Source organism: Suncus etruscus, chromosome 9 (genome assembly GCF_024139225.1).
Source record: "Suncus etruscus isolate mSunEtr1 chromosome 9, mSunEtr1.pri.cur, whole genome shotgun sequence".
In the NCBI taxonomy this organism is placed as follows: Eukaryota; Metazoa; Chordata; class Mammalia; order Eulipotyphla; family Soricidae; genus Suncus; species Suncus etruscus.
This window is the reverse complement of record NC_064856.1, coordinates 28,124,486-28,146,354: the sequence shown is the minus strand read 5'-3', so window position 1 is coordinate 28,146,354 and position 21,869 is coordinate 28,124,486. Positions and strand designations below refer to the sequence as shown.

At 45.2% G+C, this 21,869-nt stretch overlaps 1 protein-coding gene across 1 annotated transcript in view; it reads right to left on the bottom strand.

Moving 5' to 3' along the window:
- Positions 1 to 21,869, bottom strand: part of EYA2 (EYA transcriptional coactivator and phosphatase 2) — a 139,748-nt gene that overhangs the window by 13,746 nt on the left and 104,133 nt on the right. Inside the window, exon 9 of the mRNA XM_049780514.1 lies at positions 12,043 to 12,132. Within this exon, the coding sequence (XP_049636471.1) occupies positions 12,043 to 12,132 (90 nt within the window). The remainder of the gene's footprint in view (positions 1 to 12,042; positions 12,133 to 21,869) is intronic.

The window sequence follows — 21,869 nt, the reverse complement described above, 5'->3', positions numbered from 1 at the left end:
AATAAACACCCTCGAATAGCTAAAGCAATCATTGGGAAAAATTGGGAGGCATTACTTTCCCCAACTTTAAACTGTATTAAAAGCAATAGTTATCAAAACAGCATGGTATTGGAATAAAGACAGAACCTCAGATCAGTGGAATAGGCATGACATTTTCCTTTCCATGGATGTACATGGAATATATTATGCTGAGTGAAATAAGTCAGAGAGAGAGAGAGAGAGAGAGAGACAAAGACACAGAATGGTCTCACTCATCTATGGGTTTTTTTTGTTTTTGTTTTTGTTTTGTTTTTGGGCCACACCCGTAAGCTCAGGGGTTACTCCTGGCTATGCGCTCAGAAGTCGCTCCTGGCTTGGGGGACCATATGGGACACTGGGGGATCGAACCTCGGTCCGTCCTAGGCTAGTGCTGGCAAGGCAGGCAGCACCTTACCTTTAGCGCCACCGCCCGGCCCCTCATCTATGGGTTTTAAGAAAAATGAAAGACATCCTTGCAATAATTTTCAGAGACAAAAGAGAGGAGGGCTGGAAGTTCTAGCTCACCTCATGAAGCTCACCACAAAGAGTGATGAGTGCTGTTCAAGAAATAACTACTTGCGAACTATCCTAACAATGAGAATGTATGAGGAAAATAGAAAGCCTGTCTAGAGTATAGGTGGGGGTGTGGTTGGGAGGAGGGATATGTGGGACATCGGTGATAGGAATGTTGCACTGGTGATGGGAGGTGTTCTTTACATGACAGAAACCCAACCACAATCATGTTTGTAATCAAGGTGTTTAAATATTTTAATAAAAGATGAAATATCAAAAAAAGGAAGATTGTAAAAATGAAACAAAATGAAATGGCTTTAGATATGGATTTCATTATCTTTTTCAAATAATAAATAGTGATGATGGCAATGATAGATAAATTAAAAAAAAAGAAACCATGGACCTGCAGTTCAGCATATCCCATGATAAGCAGCTTCCAATTTCCCATCAGTCTCTCTCTCTCTCTCTCTCTCTCTCTCTCTCTCTCTCTCTCTCTCTCTCTCTCTCTCTCTCTCAATTTTTTGGTCACTCTTGGAGGTGCTCAGGGTTTACTTCTGTCTCTGCACTCAGAAATCGTTCCTGGCAGGCTCGGGGGACCATATGGGATGCGGGAGATTGAACCTGGGTCTATTCTAGGTCGGCCGTGTGTGAGGCAAACTCCCTACTGCTGTGCTATCCTTCTGGCCCCGATCTCTTAATTCTCTATTAGCCCACCAATGTGGTTGTTCATAACCCAAAAGGCCTTGAACATGAGTGGTAATGCTGAGTAGTGACTCTAATGGAAAAACTGGCAAATGCTGGAAAAAAAAAAATCAGAAACACCAAATACACTCCTAGGAGCCCCCAGCTATCTGGTGAAGTATGAAAACATTTTTTTTTTGGTTTTTGGGTCACACCCGGCCGTGCTCAGGGGTCACTCCTGGCTCTATGCTCAGAAATCACTCTAGGCAGGCTCGGGGGACCATATGGGATTCCGGGATTCAAACCACCGACCTTCTGTATGCAAGGCAAATGCCTTGCCTCCATGCTATCTCTCTGGCCCCTGAAGTATGAAACTTTTTGCTCATTATTCTGTATTCCTCTCTTCCCAGGCCCCCCCTAATTCTAACACTGAGGGGTGTGCTAGGTGCAATTTGTCCCTCTTCCAAGAAGGAGCACCCTGTCCTGAAGTAGTTAATCAGGTAGAGGCTGCCAAGCTAGGAACTTCACTGTTCCTTTAAATCCTGTATAAAGTAAATGGTAAAGGTTTAAAGTATTCTGCTTCTGCAGCATCCTGTTTCCATTCCAGGATGCCTGGAACTATTTCTGTGAACTTTGCTTTCCAACTGGACCTCTCATATCTCCTTATCTGGGATTCAGCTGGGCAATGCTCACTGAAGCATCACAGGATCCCATTGGCCAGTCAGTAACCCCTGAGCCCTCCCAACCCCTTTTCTGAACTCTACAGCCTGACCCACATCAGGCAACTCAGGACAGTTGCTCTTGGATGCAGAAAAGACTAAGCACCCTGAGGTTTTGAGAAATGGGAGGGTACGGGGTGGGGGTGGGGGGTCCTGCATCTTAGTGCTCTTGGCCCTCCTGCTACACAGTCCAGGAGCACCAGCTCTTTTTCTCAGAGGCTCAGTCCCATCCTCATGTCCTCAGCACTGTCCGTCTCCCTGGGGGCTGGCTCTGTAGGTAACTCAATCCGGGTCAGCTGCCGGGAATGAGGTAGTGTCTAGCGGAGCGTCATGCTATTTTATTAAGTCCGAAATGTGATCGCTACTGTTGTCGCACTTTAGCCCCCCAACAAGCCCCTTGCAAATGAGAGAAGCAGAGCGTCCCCACATACCTTTCCCCTGACATCAGGGAAAGAGCTGGCACCCTGCCCCGGGGCCTGAGACCATGTGACCCCCAGCGGGGAGTTCTCCAGCATAAGGGAAGAGGTGGGGAGCATAGGGAGGTGTTTTTCCAATCTGGGAGAGTCATGAAGTTGGGGGGGCTGGAAGCAGTGTTAGTTGTGTTTTCTGGATGCTGGAGCTATAAAGTCAGAAGAATCAAGTATAAAAATCACTTGCATTCTCTCTCAGCAAGGTTGGCTTGAGGATTCTTTCTCAGGTTGTGGTACCAAGGGCTCAAATTTATATTACCTTTAACAGTCCAGTGACCAGAAGCATCAAGTAAAGGACCCCCAGTCGGGACTTCTGGTCTCTGGAAATGGATCTCCAGAATTGATAGATGAACTGATTTTTTTTTTCTTTTCTAAATTCAGGTGGGGCAGGAAAGTCCAGCCTTCAGGGTTCAGGATGGCTTTGCTGCTTCCTAACTGCCCCATTGAGGTCTCTTGCCCTGAGCTGAGGTGTTTGGCTGACCAGGGTTATAAATACAGAGAGGAAATAGTGCACAGACTTATTGGAGAAAAATGACACTTGTCAGAGTCCAGAAAGCCTTGCTGGCTACTCCTTCTCCTCTAAGGCAGGCCTAGGCCATGAGGGAGATGTCTCCACACAGCCGCTGGACTCAGAGAGGGAAGCCAGGCCATTCTTCTTGTCCTGTCTAAACGTTTCACTTATCTGAAGAGCACAAGGGAGGCCGTGGCCCAAACGGGATTAATGGTCTGTTGGGTAGGAGGCCTGGGAGAGCCGCTTGATGCTGACATGGTGAAATATTCTTCTCCCCTAGACTCCCACAGAACCATAAATCACATGGCCAGTGAGCAGGCCTGCATAGAAGCCTCTGGTCTGACCACTTCTGTGGCCTCCAGCCAGCCTACCACAGCTGCCTGGATACTCCTGAATAGGACTCAGGCACCTGTGCCCCTAACCATAAGGATGATCTTGTTTTTTCTTAAGGGAAGGACCCTTAAGTCTGCCCCATGTGCCCTGCCTACCAGTGTTACATCTTAAAATGCAGTTGTTGGAAATGGTGTCTGGAGAAGAGTCCAGCTCAGAAGTGCCCAAGCTCCTGGGGCTGAAGCAACAGTACAGCATTTAATACAAGGGCATTTGCTTTGGGTGCATCTGAACTGGGTTCGATTCTCAGTATTCTCCTATCCAGTTCCCTGAGCCAACCTGGGTTTGATCTCAGAACTCTATCTTGTCCCTGAGCCCCTCCAGGATTGCTTCCTGAGTGTAGAGCCAGGAGCAAGAGCCAGTAGGCCTGAGCAATGCTGGCTGTACCCCACAAACGAACAACAATAAAGAGAGTCTTTTTTTGAGGGACCAGATAGTATAATGGATAAAGCCTTGTATGTGGCCAAACTGGTCAGGATTTGATCCCTGACCCCATCAGTGATATTTAAATGCAGAGCCAGGAATATACCCTAAATAACACTGGATGTGGCCCCAAAACCAAAACCAATTTGCTTAGAGATAAGTTTCGTTGTGATTTTTTTAATCAGCTAGTGTTTGATTGGTACAGCTATTATATATTATATATTGTATATTATATATTATATATACACCTGTGTACCCTGTACAGAAACAATATCGCTGATGAAAAGGAGTCATGAGTGGAAAAATCTGAAGGTATGTGAAGCATCCTTAGAAGGTGATAGGTGGGGATCATGGGGACCATGAGAAGTGACAGCAGAGTGCTCTCAGACCCCCTTCTCTGTGCTACTCAAAAATCGGTCAAATGGGGGACAGAGCAATAGCATAGCAGTAAGGAGTTTGCCTTGCATGTGACAAACACAGGACTGACGGTGGTTCAAATCCTGGCATCCCATATGGTCCCCTGTGCCTGCAAGGAGTGCTTTCTGAGCGCAGAGTCAGGAGAAGCCCCTGAGCGCCAGTAAGTGTGACCCAAAAAACAAAAACAAAAACCCCAAAAAAACAAACCCCACTTAAAAATCAATCAAATGGACTGACCAGGTGCTGACCAGGCCTGAGGAGAGAGTGCACAGAGAACAGAGAAATCCCTTTGCTGAAGGGGGTTGGAACAATAGCACAGTGGAGAGGACACTTGTCTTGCATGTGGCCAATCTGGGTTTGAATTCCGGCACCACATATGGTTCCTGGAGTGCAGAGCCAGGATTAAACCCTGAGTACCACTGGGTGTGGTCCAACCATACACACAATTTTGCAGACAATGACACCAAGGCACAGAAAGGTTAAGTACCTTACCTGAGGTTGCATAATTTAAATTTTGGGGGGGGGGTGTCACACCTGGCAGCGCTCAGGGGTTACTCCTGGCTCTACATTCAGAAATCGCTCCTGACAGGCTCTGGGGAACATATGGGATTCGGGATTTGAACCACTGACCTTCTGCATGCAAGGCAAATGCCCTACCTCTATGCTATCTCTCTGGTCCCCAGTTTAAATGGTTTTTTGAGCCAAACCTCAGAAGCTATACTTGTTTCTATGCTCAGGAATGCCCCATGACAGGTAAGACCATAGGTGTCTTACCTCCAAAATTTTTAACTCTCCAGCCCCCTACTTTATTTTTCAATGCAATAATCTTGTTTAATTTAATTTTTATAAATCACTCCCCACCCATCTCAACACATATACATCTTTTCTTTTTCTTTTGGATTTACTTCCCTTTCATATAATTCCAAGCCCCATTTATTTGGCGAAATCCCCAACCCTACTGCTTTTTTTTGGGGGGGGGGAGGGGAAAGTGCAGGAAAGGCATGTGCCAAATCCCAGCCCTCACTTTGCTTTTTTTTTTTTTTTTTTTTTTTTTTGTGGTTTTTGGGTCACACCCTGCAGTGCTCAGGGGTTAGTCCTGGCTCCAGGCTCAGAAATTACTCCTGGCAGGCATGGGGGACCATATGGGAAGCTGGATTAGAACTGATGACCTTCTGCATGAAAGGCAAACGCCTTACCTCCATGCTATCTCTCCGGCCCCTCAATTTGCTTTCTCTGTGAGAGTAGAAACACTTTCCATGTACACTTGTCCCTTATCACCTTTATCTGACTACGTATCAGAAATCACATAGCTCTTAAGTGCAGAGCTGGGTTCCAGCCCAGGCTAACAGCTGAGGTCCCTGTTCACAGGCCTCACTCATGTGGTTCTGAGAAAGACCTCAGGGACAAAGGTGACATGCAGCTGCTTCTCTTGCTCAGGTCACAAAGAACTCAGAATGTGAGCTGTTCCAGGCTCCAGACAGGCAGCTCATTAGGAATGTTCTGTGCTGACCATACATCAGGGAAGGGCCTGCTGGCTCCAGGAGCCGTGGAGCTCAAGGAACCAACTCCAGAGGCCTGTTTTTAGGTTCAGATTCTAACTTGCTCTCAACAATTACTTCTCCTCATACAATGCATCAATATGGCCCACAGCTGGGATCTTATAATCATCATTTCCCCACTCTCTAGAAGATTGTGTGAACCAAGCAGTGATTTCTCCACCAACCTGTAGTGCACAAGTCACCTTTATAAAACATACACCAGTGGGCCCGGAGAGATAGCACAGCGGTGTTTGCCTTGCAAGCAGCCGATCCAGGACCAAAGGTGGTTGGTTCGAATCCCGGTGTCCCATATGGTCCCCCGTGCCTGCCAGGAGCTATTTCTGAGCAGACAGCCAGGAGTAACCCCTGAGCACCACCAGGTGTGGCCCAAAAACCAAAACCAAACCAAATCAAAACAAAACAAAACAAAAAAAACATACACCAGCTCATGCATCATGTTTTCAATTTGATATTTTCTGATACCTGGTGTACTTGGAATACACCGATGTCTGTGAATATGCCCCATGGCTCCCTCCCCCCCCCCCACTGATGTCTGAGAGTCTGTCATACCCACTTCAGTCTCTGGAGTTCTGGCATTCCTGGGTTTCTTTCCCTCATTCCCAGTGATTATTGTGGATTCTCCTTGACCTCCCTGATCTCATGGCAGGGCCTTTACACTTGCTGAACCCACCTTCTCAGACGCCCATCTGGTTATTTCTTGTTCCTCACCCAGCCAAGCCTTAATTACAGTGTTATCTATTGGAGACCTTCCTTACCCTTTCACTGTACCCACAAGTGGTTGCACATATACATTCCACACAATCACACATACACACATGGGATGGTTATGTCCCCTTCTCATCCTTTTCACACTCACGGGCTGCCTCACTTGTGGATTTACTGGCTCTGGGGATATTTTGGAAAATAATTTAGAGACTAAGTGGAAACCTTTGTCTCTGAGCAGGCCCTGGGGACCTGAGGGGAATTTAGCTGTGACCCCTGGTCTCTGAACAGATTTAAGGAGAAACAAATTCTAACCTGTACTTCTGCCCTCTAAGAGTCAACAAGTCCCATTTTTATTTCGACTAACGTGAGCTATTTGCAATCAATAGAATTTACCACATCAGAGTCCATTAAAGACTTTCTTAATTTAACTGTCATAGACAAAACCAAACAAAACCAAACCCAAACAAACTCACGCATCCTCTCTCTCCATTCTCTCCTCTATCTTTCCCTACTGGTCCTACTGATTACTTTGGGTTGAAGAAATAGTCCTGGGCTCCTTGAAGATGCTTCTCCCCACCACACCAAGCTCCTTCACCCTTGAAAAGTTTCCAACTCAGTCCTCTCTTTTGAGCAGATGCTGGACAAAAAATATTATTTCCGTTTTACAGGGAAGAGGACTAAGACCCAAATGGCATTTCTACACTGGATGGAACCCAGGACTGATCATCTTAGCCAGGTCTCTCCTCTGGGATGCTGGGAATGCAAACCTGAAAGAAAAGCCTGTCTCTTTTCCTAGTGATTGCAGTAGAAGCTACTGGTTGGGCCAGTCATGAAGCCATGAGGCCTCCCTTTTCATGGTGTTTTAACTTACAAGTGAAGAACAGCCTGTTTAACTTTAGTGGTTTCTAAGAATGAAGAATTGTGTGGATGATGTTGCAAATTACTGTGATTGGCTTTTTCAGAATATACTGTTGATTAGTCTGCCCAGTCCATGGGAATGCATGATATTGTTAAGGTAACTCAATTTCATGTTGATTTTGCCACATCAAACTTAATGTTGGTCTTTAGATAACTTTAAGTGTGAAATGCTATCTAAATGTAATGGTACTTGATTGTCAATATCCAAAAGATGGGAAATCTAAAGAACTGATTTAAAGGTCTTTGATAAGTACCACAAAGGACAATTTGGTCCTGTTAGGTGTAAGCATGCCTAGCTATTTGTTTCCAAATTGAAAGAAGGCAGTTTTAAGTTTCTCTCCTAGAACCGCAGCATTGTCTTAAGAGGAGGATACAAGAAAAGGCACAGAAAGAAAAGGCCAGAGCACAGAGCTGAGAATGAACCTGTCCAGTGTTCCAAGCTGGGTGCATAGCAGTGGTAGAACTGTCTGTCAGAGGATGAAGGAAGAGAAGGTTAGAGAAAGGAGTTAGATGTGTTTTATGCAAGAAAGATAATAGATAAAGTTATGAATATTGGAGAAAAGGAAGGAAATTTTGTGAGTGTAATCAGTGGTTGCAAATTGGAATAAAGTGAAGTTACATAATGAATGTAAAGGAATGTGCAGAAGGTTTGAGGATGTGAAAGAAACCATATGGTCAAACTGGATTGATGTTAGTATGTCTCTAAATTAGAGATGATCTAATTTTATTTGTTTGTTTGTTTTTGGGTCACACCCAGCAGCGCTTAGGGGCTACTCCTGGCTCTATGCTCAGAAATTACTCTGGCTCGGAGGACCATATGGAAGCCAGGATTTGAACCACGTCCTTCTGCATGCAAGGCAAACACCCTGCCTCCATGCTATTTCTCCAATGATCTAATGTTTTTATACAGAGAATTCTATGGAAAAGGATCTTAGATGCTCTAAATGCATGTTACAGTGTTCTTAGAAAACTGGACCTTTAGAAATGACAGGAAATCAAGGTTTTCCAAATGGAATTTAAAATCTATATCATAATGGTTGTTCTATAAATTTGAGAAACATTTGTTTTTTTCCCTTGGCATTGTCAGTATTTTATATGCTTCATGGTACTATGTTGATTTTCCTCTCTGTAGTGGGAATTACTCCTCATGCAGACAGGAAATCTTAAAAGTAAGTTAAGGGACCCTACAGCCCTCTTACAGGGAAACAGAGTTGAAACAGGTTGAAGTTAAGTGACAGGAGCAGGTCCAGTAGTAACTGGTACTGTTATAAATACTCTGCTAACCTCAGTGGGACCATAAAGGCAGACCAGCCTAGGATATCAGAAATCATCTAGGACTGTCTAGATCTGTACTGACTGGCTACAGCCTGGGCCCTGCTCTCAGCATTGGGATCAAAGATCAGAATCTCCCCTGATCAAGAGGTATGGGACAGAGGATGAGAGGCCCAGGGCCACCTCCAGCTCATCATGCTAACTTGACCTTTGCATCTTTTCATTAGCCAAGCTTGGGTAACCCTGACATAACTGGTAAAGTATTAATGCCTTTAATGATAAACCACCTTCTCTGTCATATTCCAATCCTCAGAAATTCTCTGTAAATAATGGGGTGTCCCAAATAGAGATTTCTTCAGTCTTGCTGGGTTTATACAGAGGTACAAGCCAAGTTTATTCAGCTATTTGGAAAGGTTCAAGACGAAGGTGAAGAGAAAAACTAATTTTTTTTCTGTAACTGACTGAATTAAATGTATTCTAGTGGATTTACTGGTTGTAATAGACTGGTCATGAAGGAACTAAAAACTGTACATATGATTGCTAGTCTGACAAGGATGGTGGAAGGCAGAAATTTACCAGGGAGAACTTAGGCTAAACAGAACAGTTCAGGAAGTAATTACATGCTGTTACTCAACTTAGTGGAGTCCTGGGCCTCCTCTCTCTGCAACACCTATATAACATTAGAGAGCTTATCCCAAGGAAGACTGGCAGCATGAACTCACACAGATGCCTAAATGCTCAGAGAGCAAGTATAGTGCTATGATGCTTTGATTTCTGTTGCTAATTTCTGTGTCACCATCCCTGAGAGAGCATCTTCTACTGCTCTGTCCTTCCAATGATAGGAGGATCATTTATTGCTTCAGGGCCTGATTCTCTAATTGATCTGATCTTTTCAGATGTTGATAACTGCAAACCTGAACCAGTCAATTGCCTGGAACCTATTAAAAGTTTTTTGGTTTTTGGGCCACACCTGGTGATGCTCAGGGGTTACTCCCTGCTATGCGCTCAGAAATCACTCCCGGGTTTGGGGAGCCATATGTATCGAACCCAGGTCTGCCCTGGGTCCATGTGCAAGGCAAATGCCCTACCATTAAGCTATCACTCTGCCCTCCCTGCTTAATGACTTCTTCTTCTTTTTTTTTTTTTGGTTTTTGGGTCACCCCAGTGACTCTCAGGGGTTACTCCTGGCTATGCGCTCAGAAGTCGCTCCTGGCTTGGGGGACCATATGGGATGCCAGGGGGATCTAACCGCGGTCCATCCAAAGCTAGCGCAGGCAAGGCAGGCACCTTACCTCTAGCGCCACCGCCTGGCCCCATGCTCAATGACTTCTAAGGTGATGAAATCTTTAGGAAAAATGGGAAGGTCAGCAGGAAAGCTGCCAGAGGAAAAGGGCAAGAGAGGCCACAGGAACTAACAAAAATATAGCAGAAATTACAGCATATCTTGAAAAGGATTAGCACCAGGTGTGGGAAGCATTTTTGTTGGACCCAGTGCAGGGAGGGCAATAACCTTCACAGACCATTTCTCCAGGCAACTGGATTCTAGAGCTCTACATTTTTTCTCTCCATGTCAACAGCTCTTTTATTTGGGGGGAAGGTTTGAGTTACACCTGGCGGCGCTAAGGGTTACTCCTGCTCTGCACTCAGAAATCAATCCTGGCAGGCATGGGGGGGGCATATGGGATGCCAGGATTCGTACTACCGTCCATCCTGAATTGGCTGCTTGCAAGGCAAAAGCCCTACCGCTGTGCTATTTCTCAGGCCCTGCCAACAGCCCTGAAAGTTGCAGGATTGAAGAAGCAGAAACTTTGTGGAGAATCACCTGTCCAGTTGAGAAGGACCCCTGCAGATTCAGCTGATTCAGCTCCCAGAATCAGGCAGACTGCAGATTGTCCTGATGCTCCTGTTGATGGTGACCATGGAACAACAGGGTGGAATTAACACCCTCATTTGCTTATGGACTAGACTTGGACTCTTACCTGGACTGTGGATGAAGGGTTCATGGGTCAAACTGTCACCATGGGAATCCCTTTTCTAAACTTTGACTTTCATGATTTTTGGGGGGTTTCTAATTATGCCCCATAAGATCTCACCTGTTTTATTCAGGTTTGCCTAAGTGCAGTTAAGATGCTTATGCTAAAGTCCCAGTATGTGCCAATAGATAGAGATAGGGATGGAGGGACCTCAAGTAGTGTCAAAGATTTGAGTCAGATCCAAGAGAAGGGGAAGGGAATTTGAAACCTAGAGCAGAAGGGACTCCATTTTGTTGAACCAAAGCTAAGTTTCCATTTAAGGACCAAGTTTCTATCCCAACAATAATGATGCAGACCCCCGAGGCCCTATAAACCACAATATATAGTCCTAGACATCTAGCCATAAAAGGATATGATGAAACACCATAGAAACAATCTAGATAACAACCAATCAACTTAAAGATCAAGACTTCCTGCTTCTAGCCCTATATAATCTGGCTTGTGAGCCCCCCCAGGCGCCCAGGGTCACTTCCTGCTGGAGGTGATGCTGATCAGTCAGTTCGTAGCTTGTTGGCTGATGGAATAAAGCTTTGCTTTATTTCAATTGTGTGGTCTCATCCTCTAAGTCTGTACCCTAACATAGTCTCTGAGAACGATATTTGCTGTTTCATTAGAGGCAAGCAACTGCTGTATTTCTCTTTTTTGCTCTGGATACCAGGAAGCTCAGAGATGCACTCTGATTCTAAGTGCAGTTGGTGTCCTGAGACAAATGTGTGTATACAATACCTTATCCTTACTCAGCTTACAGCTTTCTATTTTGTTGCCTTTGATTTAATTGTCCTCCTGAAAATATGTTTTCAAGTGAGATTCTTTGCAAATCTTTCTGCCAGTCTGCTTATAAAACAATGAAGAACATCCATGTCTGCAGAAGCTCATTCTGCTTGTTCAGGGACAGGGGAGCAGCTACTTGCAATGTGCTTTCCCTCTCTGCTCACTCTCTCTTTCTCTTTTTTGTAAAACATCTTTTCAGGGGGAAATATAAAGTGTTTTTAAGAGCTTATATCCTGGCCCACTGCTAATTATTACTGACCCGAGAGGGTCTGGCCTAATTTGCCTTAATAAACTGATTCAAAAGCAAACTTTGGGAGGAAGAAACTACACAGGCTTTACTGGATTAGTACAAGTGCTAGTGGACAGCGCCCCTCAAGGGGAGAGGGGGAAGGAGGGGGAGATAATCCAGTTAAGTGTGTTTCTCATCAGCCGTAGTCACTGGTTGCACTATGGAGCTTTCTCGGGGGCTGCTAGCAAAAGTTTCCAGCTTCCAAAAAAAAAAAAAAGAAAAAGAAAAAATGAAACATTCCAATAAAAATGGCAAAGGCTTTACCTGTCTGCCCGACTAGCCTGTTTCCCCACCCATGACCCCTATAGGTGATTCAAAAGGGTGAATCAGAAATGAAGCAAACAATTGCAAACCTCTAGGTCATTGAAGAAGAGATGCGTATCCGCAAAGTTGAAGATCATTTTTTCCATCATCAGGCCGATCCTCACGGATGTCTCGGTATCCTATGGAAAGGAAATAGAATAATGGGCAAGAGCACTCACTGTCTCTGAACCGAACCCTCCACACAGTCTATGCAGCTTCTGATACCCCATTTCCTCTTGGCATGCTTCCAAGTGACCCTATTCAGTACTTATGTCACACTGTCATAAGAACAAAAAAGTGATGGAAAAGAGGGTCTCTAGCAAAATGTATGATGTTAGCATTTCTCCCCATCCTGCCAGGTTTTTCCGGAGGAGCAAGTAAGATCAAGGAAAGTGGTGGAGATGATGAGAGAACTGCTGGGAGAGTTGGGGGCTGCTCCTTGTCATGGTTCCCTTCTTCAGGGGATCTAGCTGCCTTCCTCCTCCTGGTGTCCACTGATTGCTGCTTCCTTAGCTCTTCATGGGCATCCTTATTGAGGCATAGTCAGCATTGAAAATAAAGAACGAAGGTTGGAGAGATAGTACAGTGGGTGAGGTGCTTGCTTTGAACATGTTGACCTGGGCTTGACCCCAGCACTTCCATGAGTACCTCCACATTCCTCAGCACTTCCATGAGTAAGCATTGCTGAGTGTGGCCCAAAGACAAAACAAACAAACAAAACACAATCCCAAAACCAAGAACATGGGGTCAGAGTAATATAATACTACAGCAGGGAGGGTGTTTGCCTTGCATGTGACCAACCTGGGTTCAAGCTCTGGAAGCCCCTATGGTCCTCTGAGCCTGCCAGGAGTAATTTCTTAGTGCAGTGCCAGTAGTAACTGTTGAATTAAATAAATAACGATGGGGCTGGATGGCGGTGGATGGCGATGGATTTCTCTCTGCCATCCCAGGCCACATGGCTCCGCAACCCCATCCAGCCGGTGGGTCCCAGGCCCAGGTGATCGGCGTAATCAAGACTCACTCACAGGCAGGCATCAGGAAGCATCATCTTTATTCATGCCCTAACCACCACAGGCGTGTGGCCTATCTCATAACCTTTCAAGCATTCGGCCATTCTTAGCCCTGCATCTTATAATTCAGCCATCTTCCTTTGGCCTCCATCCTGGTCAAAGACCAAAAGAGGCAAAGTACCTAAAGCCAGCGAGCGCAGCAGGGCAGAGCCCCTAATCCCCTGGCTCCAGGGTTATCTACCTATTCCAAGACCCCTCCCAGGAATGGGCGGGGTCTTGCAGGTAAGGTCACACCTAATATTCAGTTCCCAAGACCCCTCCCATTAATGGGCAGGTCTCAGATAGGTACACCAACAGTAACCTCTGATTACCTCTAGTTATGGCCCCAAAACAAAAGTTTGTAAGGAATTGGAGAGGTAGTGCAGGGGTTAAAGTGCTGAACTCTATACAGCTGACCCCAGTTGATCTTTGTCACCATATATGGTCATCTGAATACCATCAGGAATGAACCCACCCTGAGCCAGGAGTAAGTTCTCAGAACTTCCAGGTGTGGTCCAATTCTCCCCCCAACCGCACTTAAAAAAAAAAAAAAAGAATGTGTGCAAGAACTATATTGTCACGAAACACAGTATTAATAGGACTGAATCATACCCCAAGATCCAACTTATGAGAAAGCATAAACAATAAAGAGTTCTATCTTCTCACAGTCTCTCTTAATGGCCTTGGTATAGTGGACCGCATTATTATTTCCCCATATTTGGGGGCTCCCTTCCCGCACATTTCTTCCTGTAGAAGGACAATACATACCAGTGCATCAGTACCCTCCTCCCCCATTTTCCCCATGGCTCAGGAACTGAGACAATTTTACATTTTATGTTTTGTGTTTGGAGCACATCTGTTGTGTTCAGGGCTTCCTACTGACTCTGTGCTCAGAAATAACTCTTGGCATAACTTGGGGGGCCATATGGGGTGCTGGGATCAAACCTGAATCAAGCAGCATGCAAGGTAAGTACCCCCATCAGCTGCATTGTCTCTTGGCTCTGTTTTGCCTTTTCTATCTATATTTTGACTGTGATCGCTTTTATGCTAGGGAGGCATAGATTAGTTTTTGAGAGGTTCCCAATCTTATTTGACCTACTGCTTTCTTCTCAGTAAAAAACTTCTCAGCATCTTCTAGAAATGTGCCTGCTTTAAGGGAGCAAGCAGAGAGCATCTTTCCTCCACACCTGCAGTAAGGTCACTATTGATCCTGACTGGGGTTTCCACTGTTCCTTTCACTGGGGATGGTGTCACCCATTTTGGAAAACACCAATCTGTGCCTCTACTAGATAAGTCGCCTGGCCCACAAAACACCCTCCAGTGGAACTTGGGTACAACCAATGGATTTGTTTTGGCCCATCATGCACAGGAACGAAACTTTGCTTTTGGACACAGGGCTAGGTTTCCCGGGGTTTCTATAACCTCCCTCAACAGATTCCATGTTCTGGATGAAAGCCTCTGGGCTCTAGGATAACGATAATGCAGGTAAGCATCATAGCCAGCCATAGTGGCTGTGCCCCATCATGAGAAACACATGCAATCTCTGTGTAGCAAAATCTCACCTATGCTATGGGTACAGGTGTAAAACACACAAAAAATTAATGGTTTTTCACTCCTGTGGCTCTGAAGGCAGAGGAGCATGTGAAAAGCCTTAAGCTCAGGCCAAACTCCAATTTAATACAGTCAGGATTACTGAGTGTTGGGTTGAGGTATCTGGAACCTTTACAGCACCCCACATGGAATTGGAGAAATAGTTTAGCAGGCTGTGTGTTTGCCTTATACACAGGCAAACCAGGATCAGTACCCAGCATCCCATACTTCCCCTCTCCCCTTACCAGCACTGCCAGGAATGATTCCTGAGAACAGAACCAGAACCTCTGAGCATTGCCAGATATGACCCCCAAACAAACAAAAAACAAACAAAAAATTGCCCCTCATGATTCAGTATAGGGTCGAAGTAAAGAAACATGGACCCACAAAGACACACAACATTCTTTTATCACCTTTCCTGCTTAATGACCAGTTAAGTGCTTTTCTGGGCTACTTTTCAAATGTGGAGTCATTCAGTCACTACCAAAATTCTGAGGCATGTGTTAGAGTTTGCGTTTTACATGGGAGAAAACTTTGGTTCATGCCATGTCCATAATGGCCTGCAGACCTGGAAACTAGCTCTAGAGCAGCAGCAGCAGCGCTTCTGGGCTGGGCTTGGAATGAAGGGAGGGGACGCAGTATTGAACCAGTCCCCACATTCTCTTTCTATAAGAGTTTTGTTTTATTTTTGGTTTAGTGTTTGGGCCATATCTGGTAATGCTAGGAGGTTACTTCTGGCTCTGCATTCAGGAATCACTTCTGGCAGTGCTCAGGGGACCATATAGGATGCTGAGGATTGAACCCGAGTCCACCGTGTACAACAGTGCCCTATCTGCTGTAAGACTGGCTCTTGAGTTTTGAGTCTTTCCCAGGAAGGCTGTATTCTTTCTACTATAAAAATAACAAATGACATCACCCTATTTCCCCTTATATAAACAAAGTCCAGCAACTGCAGCGGGTGATGTCAGCTTCACACCCGCCGCCATGCACTACCACCCCCTCAGCTCAGTCCTCAGGCATGACACCTCATCAGGGCCCCCAAGCCCAAGCTTAGCGCTTTGGGGCCTGGCTGGAAGCTGCAGAGAAAAATGAAGTGAAATGAGGAAAACAAACTTTCCAGGCCTGAGGAGAGAATGATGGCAGGCCTAAGGATGGGTTTTGGGGGTGTCTCTGCTTATAATTTATATACCCTTTGTTTCCTTGGCAGAACTGTATCCCCCAGCCCTGATGGACAAGCATTCATGAAGTGGACACAAACAAGGCAGTCCCCACTCCTCCCTGGAAGAATTTATGTAGGAAAGTGTCACTTTAAAAACCAAAACCCAAAACAAAAAGGAGAAGAAATCATCGTACATGAAATTTCTTATATGTGAAAGGTACTTGTACAGGTGGAAGGCAGTAAATGCTCGATACTGATCAAGTTGAAATGATTTTTTGGGGGGGTTGGGCCACATCTGGTGGTGCTCAGGGGTTACTCCTGGCTCTGAGCTCAAAATCGCTCCTGGCAGGAGGATCATATGGGATGCTGGGAATTGAACCAGGGTCTGTCCTGGGTCGGCCATGTGCGAGGCAAATGCCCTACCTCATTGATATGGCTCCGGTCTTGAAATGATGATTTTTGTATTGGGATTTGGAGAATGTAAAGAAGAAGTATGCATGAGTGAGGGGCTAGGGTGAGAACAGAGCATTACTTTTTTGGGGACTGGAGGGAGAAGGTTTGGGCTACACTGAATGATGCTCAGGGATCATACTTGGCAGTGCTGAGGGGACAGTATGTGGTGCTGGGGATTAAATTGGAGTCGGACCCCTGAAAGGCAAGCACCTGTCCTATTTCTCTGGTCTAAAGGTTTTGTTGCTTTTACTTTCTTTGCATCACATGCAGGTGTGCTCAAGGACCATTCCTAGTATATAGTTAGCAGAACATATGCGGTGCTGGTATTGTACTGGGGCTGGCTGTGTGGCAGGCAAGTATCTAAACCCCTGTACTATCTTTCTTTAACCCAAGAGCTAAAAATCTTATCTTCTATTTTTTGAAAACCAGAGGCCAGGCCTAAGACAGAAAAACAAACCAAAACCAAAACCAAAACAACCCCCCAACCAAGACCCCCAACCAACAAGTAGTAATAAAAACAGCATTTTGTTTTCTTTTAGAAATTTAGAAGAAAGCTACCAAGAGTCAGTAAAAGTTAAAAGTTGTTTTCTGTGAGCAGAAACAAGAGGGGGGAATCACAGGGACCACTATTTTCTTTCTTTTTTTTTGGGGGGGGGTTGGGTCACACTCGGCAGCGCTCAGGGGTTATTCCTGGATCTACACTCAGAAATCGCCCCTGGCAGGCACGAAGGACGATATGGGATTCTGGGATTCAAAGCACCATCCTTCTGGATGCAAGGCAAACACTCTACCTCAATGCTATCTCTCCGGCCCCACCACTATTTTCCGTAAGACTTTTCTTTGTGGGTGTTTATACATTTTAAACTATATGCATTGATTTCTTGAATTGAAAAAACAAATTAAAATAAAAAAGAAACAGACTCAGAAATTTTCTCTGGGGAAGCTTGTCCCATACACGTGGATGAGGGTCATGGAAGGAAAACGTTCAGCATAGGTTGTTTGTAAATAGCCACAGAGTACAAACAATTCAGCTGTCAAGTCCATGGAAGATGAGAGAAAATGTAGGGCTTCCAGGCAAAGAAAATGAAACTAAAAGGAGAGACAAGAAACAGATCTGCACAGATTAAAACAGAGATGTCAAGAAATATGACTGAGCTAAAGCAAGATTTCTTAGAGCTCTACACTGCATGTTATTACCATTATTAGAAGCATGTAAAATGTGGCTTATTCATTTTCCATTTGCACATTCATATTTGTAAGGGTTGGAAAAAATGCACCTAGAAAGCTAATTCCTTCTGGAAGAGAGGAGGTGTAAGAATGAGAGGTAATGACCAACATGTTAAAACATCTGAAAAAAAATGGGGATTCAAAGATTTATTATATAATTAAAAAAATTTAAAGTCACTCAGATGATTCTAGGAACTATTACCCATCTATTTCTCAGACATTTTTAAATTTTTAGGTTTTCTAAAATCTGCCTGATGTTACCTGTTGAAATGCATTAAGCATTTAAAAAAAAAAAAAGCAGAACCTTTTTTTCCCCAAGGAATCTGATAAAAACTAGCTGTTCAGAGACAGAAACATCTGGAAGAACCCAAGGAAAATACCACTATGTTAGAACATCAGCAACATGGGGTGATGTTTTAAGCCAGACCACTGATCCAAGAAGAAAAAGTTTTTCCAGGGTTGCAAAGACTGAGAAACAAACCAAAACCCAAACCCATCGTGGAGAATGAGCATTAATTACTGTGAAGCATGTCTGGAGTGAGGGCAAAATGAGAGGTTGGGAGGGACTGGGTGTCATTTTGGACTTCCTGCTACGTGCATCCATAATAAACTTCACAAACCCAGCACACTGGCTGTGGGTGTCCTGGATCACCAGGATAATTTGGAGGAATGTCACACAGCTCCCTGTCCAAGGTCCTCTGAGAGCCTCAAACCTCCAAGCCATGTTCTGCAGTTACAGCAGGCGATGAAACCCCCACCCCTCTCAGATCTAGTCACTGATTCAGGCTCATGCACATGACAGGAGGGAGTGCACATGTTAATACCTTCCCAGAGACCTTTTCCCTACCACCACCACCCCCCAATTCACTTCCTCACCCATGAAATCCAAAACCTGTTTCTGTAAATCCAGCAGGATCTCCTATATTAAATGGTACCCTCCAATGCCCTTTGCACATAAACCTTTTTTTTTTTTTTTTTTGTTTTGTTTTTGGGTCACACCCTGTGATGCTCAGGGGTTACTTCTGGCTCTGTGCTCAGAAATCGCTCCTGACCATATGAGACTCCAGGTGATCAAACCACGGTCCATCCTGGGTCAACAACGTCCTACGGCTGAGCCATTGCTCTGGCCCCTTAACCATTTTCTTAACCATTACATATTCTTTGTATTAAAAAGAAAACCAACAACAACCCAACACAACCAAAACCCAGCAGTTAATTTCCTAAGTAAGCAACAGCAGAAACAGATTGCTTTTTCCAAAAATGATCGGCTTAAACCAGAACAGAGATGTGAAAAAAAGAAAGAGGGAGATTTTCCAAAACAGTCTTAAATTTGTGACTCGTCCTTCAGTAGGCTGGGGGTGCGGTGGGATGGAATGTCAGCTTTGACTTGAGAGTTAGTGGGTGGCTCTCTCTCGGTGAAGGTACAAATCAGACAGAGACTGGCAGATTCTTTGCAATGTTCTCTAATGTTCTACAGATTTATTCCCAGGGTTCGTTTTGATGATGGGGAAGTGGGCTGTGCACGCATTCATTCTGGGGAGCAGTGAGAGGGCTCCAGCATTGGGAAACAAACCCCTCCCCCCAGGCAGATGCAGAGGACCCCTGAATGCTGCTCTCTAACCTAATTATTCCGCATTCTTAGTGAAGTTTTCATAATTAGAGGAGGATGGTGGGGCCTTTCACCATTTCACCATCTGGGTCTCAGTGATCAATCTCAGTGGGTCAGCAAACGATCTTGTGATGTTAGATTGTATTTCCTGGATGGAGGGGGTGAGGTAAAAGGGTAAGAACTCTTTGGATGCTGGAGTGATAGTACAGTGGGCAGGCCACTTGCCTTGCAGGTGCCTGGCCCGGGTTTAATTCCTGGTATCCCATACATACCCTGAGTCTTCCAGGAGTAATCCCTGAGTGCAGAGCCAGTAGTAACTCCTGAGAATTGCTAGATGTGGTCCCAATCCCTCTTTTATTAAAAAAAAAAACTTTCAGGCCCGGAGAGATAGCACAGCGGCGTTTGCCTTGCAAGCAGCCGATCCAGGACCAAAGGTGGTTGGTTTGAATCCCGGTGTCCCAAATGGTCCCCCATGCCTGCCAGGAGCTATTTCTGAGCAGACAGCAAGGAGTAACCCCTGAGCAACGCCGGGTGTGGCCCAAAAAAACCCCCCAAAAAACAAACAAACAAAAAAACTTTCAGGGTCGGAGAGATAGCATGGAGGTAAGGCGTTTGCCTTTCATGCAGAAGGACGGTGGTTCGAATCCCGGCATCCCATATGGTCCCCCGAGCCTGCCAGGAGCGATTTCTGAGCTTGGAGCCAGGAGTAACCTCTAAGCACTGCCAGGTGTGACCCAAAACCCAAAAACAAACAAACAAACAAACAAAAAAACTTTCTTCAAATAAAATAAAATCTGATGTCAAACAAAGGTGAATGAACACAGCTTGTGAATTATTGGAGATCTCCAAATTGGAACACAAAAGTCACTCAGGATTAATTAAGAACATGGCAGTTTTCCTATTAAATATCTCCAGTCTACACCTCCAACCACCCATTTGTGAGTACCCCTATATCCACCATGTTTTAAGAGGCTCCATCCAGCTCCTCGATTGGATGAAGCAATGATCTTCATTTCAAAAGAAGTCCAACTTTCACCCCCAAAGTTCTTTTAATGAATCACAATTCTATGTTCAGCAAGGGTCACACCCGGCAGCGCTCAGGGGTTACTACTGGCTCTATGCTCAGAAATCGCCCCCAGTAGGCTCGGGGGACCATATGGGATGCCAGGATTCAAACCAACGTCCTTCTGCTTGCAAGGCAAATGCCTTGCTGCTGTGCTATCTCTCCAGCCCGAAGCATGTAATATTTTGATAGCAGATGGTTCTAAAGTATAAGTGAGACTCACATACTATTAAAAGTATTTTTTTCTGGGGGGTTTGTGGGAGTGCCAACATGGTGCTCAGGAGGTTGTGATGCCTGAATAAAAGGGAGCACGTCCATAACCAGAGGGACCAGTTATTTGTGGTATCTGGAGTCTCCACTTGAGCTGATCCATTTAGTTAATGCCATTGGAATCCTTGCTAACAGGACTCAGATTTCCTGTGTGCAGGAAATGGTCCATGAATCAGGTTTGGTTCACTTGAACCCCTTACAATCCGAACCAAGATGTGTCTTTGAGATGTCCCTTACCTGAACTCTGAGCCCTCGCCAGTTTATGCCACCTAGAAGTAAACTCAGGTTTCTATACTAGGGGGTTGGCATCTCAGCAGTGGGGATCAATCTTACAGAGGCTGTAAGTTTGCATCCTGGAGCCCCAAATACCTCATGTGCCCAAGACTGAGTGACCCCCTGGTTTTGGTCCCACGTTTAGTGCTGGGAGAGTGCAGGGAAGTGCGCCCCATACTGGGAGATTCCACCCATCCCACCCCAAAAGATCCTGCTTGTCTTCTGGATTTGATTCCATGGGACTTTTCCTTCTGTGGATTTATCTGTATCTTTCTTCTATAATAAACTATAACCACCTTTCAGAAAGATCACCACTATTGCTTGGCCAGAATCAGTCATTGGTTCAGTGATGGTCATGTGGTCAAAAGGAACTAATAAGAACTGGCCTTTGGGCTAGAGAGATCACAGTGGATAGGGTGCTTGTTTGCATGCTGCATGGTACAGTCCCTGGTAATCCTTAGGTCCTCTGAGCCAAAAAGGAGTAGTCCTTGACACCAGAGCCAGGAATAAGCCCTGGAAAGTACCCCACTCACCACCATCAAGGATTGGAGCTGTTGAGTTCATTGGGAAAGTGATATGGAGGACGAGGGGTGTTGAGCTGTGGAAGTGAAGCTTCAGGCCAGCAGTCATGTTTGACACACTGCGGGTGGTGGCAGAGTCTTCCTGCCAATGCACACAGATTTGCGGGGAGTTATTGGAGGACTGAAATGATTCCATGATTCCAGAAGCCCATTTCTGGACATGTTGGTGACAAGAAATGTCTTTTTCTCTTTTGGCTTAAACAAAAATCACACCGAGTTTCTGCTACTTATAATGAGAAGCTTTTTGAGTACTTGCAACCTCTCTCTATGATGGGCATTTCCAGAATTGGCAAGGCCAGTGACCCAGCCAAAGCATTTCTTCCTACACATCTCAGCAATAATCAATCTTTGCTGAGTGTTCTTCTTTTCCTTTTCTTTTTTTCTTTTTTGATTTTTGGGTCACACCCAGCAGCGCTGAGGATTCGAACCAACATCCTTCTGCATGCAAGGCCCTACCTCCATGCTATCTCTCCGGCCCCTGGGTGTTCCTTTTCTTACCAGTCCCTCTTCCTCCTCTCTTCACGAGGGTATGTAAGCCAAGTCACAGAAGGGTCCGAGTTACTCTCTGCTCTTTTAGCACCAATCTAGCTTGCACACAAGCTC